The sequence below is a fragment of the Malurus melanocephalus genome, unplaced genomic scaffold (genome assembly GCF_030028575.1).
Source record: "Malurus melanocephalus ecotype Western Australia unplaced genomic scaffold, MMel_1.1 scaffold_1642, whole genome shotgun sequence".
NCBI lineage: Eukaryota > Metazoa > Chordata > Aves > Passeriformes > Maluridae > Malurus > Malurus melanocephalus.
Genome location: NW_026624874.1, coordinates 3,504 through 8,331, shown reverse-complemented (window position 1 = coordinate 8,331; position 4,828 = coordinate 3,504). Strand labels below are relative to the sequence as shown.

General features: G+C 43.2%; 1 protein-coding gene across 1 annotated transcript in view; it reads left to right on the top strand.

The window, feature by feature from the left end:
- Positions 1–730, top strand: part of LOC130587215 (sulfotransferase 6B1-like) — a gene marked incomplete at its 5' end in the record, with an annotated part of 6,926 nt that extends 6,196 nt beyond the window's left edge. The window contains one exon of the mRNA XM_057388179.1: positions 424–730. Coding sequence (XP_057244162.1) covers positions 424–554 — 131 coding nt within the window. The remainder of the gene's footprint in view (positions 1–423) is intronic.
- Positions 731–4,828: the final 4,098 nt, after the last annotated feature.

Below are 4,828 nucleotides of genomic sequence, written 5' to 3'. Positions count from 1 at the left end.
TAGGCTTTTTAAAATCTACTTCCTTCACCACTCCTTGGAGGGAGAGTGATTTATCCACTCTCTTCTTTACCACCCACCACAAAAAATTTCCCCCTTCAGARGAAGTAGTTAATGAATGAACTTGCTCAGGTGACAAAGCCAGATTCCCCTCTTTTCTGTGTAAAARCTTCCTGAAGTCACYTTGCAAATCCCSKTCTGGGGAGGAAGAGGTTGCAAACAGCCCACCAGCAAACTTCCCTATTGCCTGSCTGTAGCCTTTGCTACATCTTTGCTTCCTTTCCTCTCCCAGGCAATCAGACCTCTCAGGGCAATAAATCTGATCCTTCCTGCCTCATGTAGTCAATGACTCTGCCCCATTGCTGCCCAGATATTATTCACTCTCAGTAGTATCTTCCTTCAGTTTTTGGTACTTGTTATACACAGGGGTTGTTGGGAGCTGGAGAGATCTCTTCTCTAAAGCTCAGAATGAAGAAATGTACCAGAAATTTCAGGATTCCCTAGGAGGAACAAAGATGGCGGCGAAGATAAAATACGATGTGTACTGCAAGGCCTGAAAATGAGCAGATGAATAGCAACACTGCAAGTCTTATTCCAAAGGTGRTTCTCCAAAGGTGGATACTGACCATTTTTCCTTTCCATGAGACCCACTCTGAGAACTACCTGGCACCTCCAAGAATTTGSAACTTGTGCTTTGATTGACGTAACCAAATAAAATGTGTGTATACCTTGAGTGACTGCCTGGCATCCTTCCAGGAGGGAGATGGTGGACAGACATCATAGCACCAGTCTGGTGCCATCCCTGTGTCTACTTCTTGGCCTGAAATGGTGAACAAGGCYCTGCAGGGCTTGGTGGTGCAGCAGAGGGACCAATATAGCGGCTCTCCTCTGACACAGAGTGGACTCGACATGGATAAATGTGGTGGGTCYGAACCACCAAATATCTGTGTACAGGTAGAAGATGTTAATTTGAGTTAGATCCATCATGGCTACCATGGTGTTGGCAGGTCAGAAAGGCCTTTGGCACTGGCAAATGCTATGCATGGGTGTGGTAAATGGTGGGACTTCTCAAGCTCTAAGAGCCAYGAACTCTTAAATAATCAACCGCTATCTGTTCTTTGGAGTGTTTTGCTCCTGTTGCACTCTCTAGGAAGGTAAGTGGTGAGTAAGAAGAGCCACGACATTCAAGTAGGAGGACTGAGGGAAAGAATCTCCTTGACTAAACTATGCTAAACTATGGAAGTGACATTTATATGACAATAAACAGAACTAAATGCTACACAGATATGTTTTCCACACCCTCCTTGCTGATGTCGATGTCCYTGCTACATCTATGCAGAATGCATTGCATGACCCCTTGTCACAACCACACTTTTGGGAAACCAGAAAAGCCAAAGAAGTGTCTGCCTGGCAAACGGAATTCAGTTCCTCGGAAGAGGGATTCCTCTGACATGTTCCTAGATAGATTCACTTGCAGGGCTCTTACACTGGACTAAGATTAAAAACAGATCAACCAGCAGCCACAAATGTAATTAAAAAAGTGCTGACTGTCACTGCACAGCTCTTGGGGACCGCCCCTACCCTGCCCTGACCAAGGACCCTGTGTCAGCCCTAGCTCCAGCCTCTCAGCCCCTGCTCYAGTGATGCCACAGCAGGGTCAGGCTCCAGCTCCTTACAGTCTCTCCTGTTGGACCACTGGCCTTGCCAAGCTGGACCCATCCACAGACCCATATCCTGGCAAAGTAATCCAGATTAGGATGTCTTTAAAATAACTGTGAAACGATCTTGAGTTGTCCAAAGCTTCGAGGYGAGCCTAACTGGACCTTTTCTTTCAGTGGACAGACCATGGTCACTGAGAGGACTGTACATTTCTAAAGGCTACATTTGCATTTAGCTAAACTAGGACAGTCAATGTTTAAAATACAGATACTCAGTTTCTTCTGAGTGAGAACCCAATAATATAACAGACCTTCCCTCACACATTCTTTGTCTCAGGCTAGCAATATTTTGTTTCATTTTTGGGTTGCAGCAGGGCCCACACAGGCCGAATATTCCTGCGAAATCTGAGCTCATGGTTGCCCCAAAGGCTGGACTTACTTCCCTCTCCTGACTGCAGTTGTCTGCTCCCTCTTTTGCATGAGCTCTCATGCTTGTCTGACACCCCCAGCTTTCTGAAGCAGCACAAAACACTCATGGTGGCAGTAAGCTGCCAGATTGTCCCAGATGTCTTGCACAATCTCATCCTTGGTGCCCCTGGGTCACTAAGAAAGAATTTCTCCCTTGCTTCAGAGACTTGGCTCTGTGATTTTCTGCTTCTTTCAGGCCTCTTCTAATATCTGCCCTTGATGCAGGCTTGCTTCCCGCAGGGTCATGCCCTCATGCTGCAGAACACTTTCCCAGCTCAGGGCTCTCCTTCACCCAGAGCAGGGCACGCACAGCAAGGCAAAGGGGCGCCCCTGCTGGCCACTGGGAAGGGAGCAGGGTAGACACAGCACTCTGCGCTTGCACTGAGGTACAGCATCTCTCTCTCCCATTCCCGACTAGGGGCAGCAGTGGCTGTAGATATGCTGGAAGTCAGTCTTTTAGGCTGAGGGGGCGTGGGGGGGACCTGGACTTGTTTCTGTAAGGAGAACTTTGGACCCCAATCCAGTGGTGATCATTTCAGTTTTTTTGCATTCCCTCCTTATTTGAAAAATACAAAATTTATATCTCTACTGTCAAGGAACAGCTTACTAACAAAGGTGTACATTCATTATTCTTTAAAACAATATTGACAATTGAAAAAAAGTGGAAAATATATATGTTCTGAGTGTTTAACATATTTTCTTACCCACTCAGTTGCATCCTTATGGTTTCTTTTTTGTTATTAGATGCAGAACATCAAAGAAAAAGCCATCTACTTCACTTTTACTTGTCCCCTAGGATAAGTACTTCACAGCTTTATGAATGGGAAAGGCACTTTCCTTTGTCTAGAAAGATGTTCTGATTATCAGCACRTACACGTAAAAATAGTTGTAACCAAAGTGACCCTAGCTTTTTGGCAATGAATAGAAAATCAGAATTTGAGCTTGTGTTTGGCAGAACCTGCATTTTCTGACAATGTTGTTTGGGTCTTTTCAGCAGAAAAGCACTCAAACATTTTAGCCCTGAATTCCCCAACCTTGAAATAATTCCTTGTATTGTTCTAAGGTTCCAAAGACACAGATGAGGCTCTGCATTGAGCCTCACCTTGCGAGTGACTGACCCAGTGTTTAATGAGTTTTGTGTATTTTGCTTCTTCTCTCCAATTAATGCACATTGGCTGCTGCAGCTGGAATGTGATGAGGAGAATTGTGAAAAGAGGCCACAGTACCCTTTTCAGCAATTCCTGTGCGCCTTCCTACCTAGCCCAAACTTTCTGATGGCTGATAAGAAACAGATCTGGGCTGCCTGAGCAACGTTCATTTATCAGGGAATGGCTCTGCCAGGAGTCCAAGGGAAAAGGGAAGAATAGATTGAAATACCAGGACAAGCTGGASTTCATGTTGGACAGTGTTTTCCAGACCTTATATTTTTGCAGATATGTAATAGTTTACAACCTGTGCAAAGCACAACATCATAGCAATCAGACTGGTGTTATTGCCCGAAGATTTGCTTATATTAATAGAAACAAAAAACTTTATTTATGTCTGTTTCTTTARAAGTTTATTGAAGTCCTGGGATCAAAAAAGAAATTTTCACCAAYTTAGACTGGTTTATGAGATGGACAGTTTCAGTCATTTTCCTGGCTTGCAATACAATATCAATTACCTATTTTTGAAGCTTTGTTGCTAGTATTTGTAAATATTTCAAAGAAAATTGAATATACATATTAAGTATAATAACCTGCATAAGATGGAGYAGTCAAATTTTTGAGTGGCACTTTTTTTGAGGGGAAGCGGGGATAACATGGCAGTGAAAAGGCTAATCATGAGAAAACTAATATTAAAAAATACAGACATCAAAAGATTCTGAGAAAACTTACATGCATCAGACATCCTGCTTCCTCAGTTTAGCATGTCCTTATTCACTGAGATCAGCTCGCTGGGAAACATGCTTTTGACTCACGACCCTGTATCTTCCCAGAACATTTACTCTTACAAACACAGAATCATAAGCTGTGTCAATGAACCTACCATAGTTTCCAGAAGGTTAGTGATGGCACAGTGTTTCCCACTTGCATCATTTTGTACTGACAAAATAGCCTTGCATGAGGAGAAATCTCGGCCCACTGGTTCCATTCCCATTCTGGCTCTTAAATTTTCTCAGTGGAGCTGGGACAAGCAAGCCCATTCAGGGAAACCTGTGAAGCCCACAGCTACACTGCTGGAACTCTGCCAAAGGTACAGCCAAAATAGAAKTCTCTATAAATTCTGAATCACTGTCAGACGCTGGGAATCAGAAAGGTAGCTGAATTCCCTGGGTCTCCTTGACTGGTGAGAATTGAAGCATCTACCCAGACGACCAGTTTCTAAGCTATGAAAGAGAAACCCTCAGTACTCCCAAAACATTTGGAGATATTTTTTTTCAGAAAAGGTGAGCTGATATTTTTTATTAGGCATCTGTAAAAAAAAATCTATTTTAGTTCTTAGTAATAATAATATAATAATAATATCTCTCACAATTATATTTATATAGCTCCTGTTTTACAGAAAAACATGTGGATGCTTTACACAGAATGATTCCAAGTATCATTGGGCTTACCTAGGCTCAGCCATCTAAAAGCTGGGTATTGAAGCTATTTATCCTGGTGTCTTCCTAATGGAGAGAGAGAAGGGCTTGCAGCACGAAGTTCATTTATTGTCAGATGACA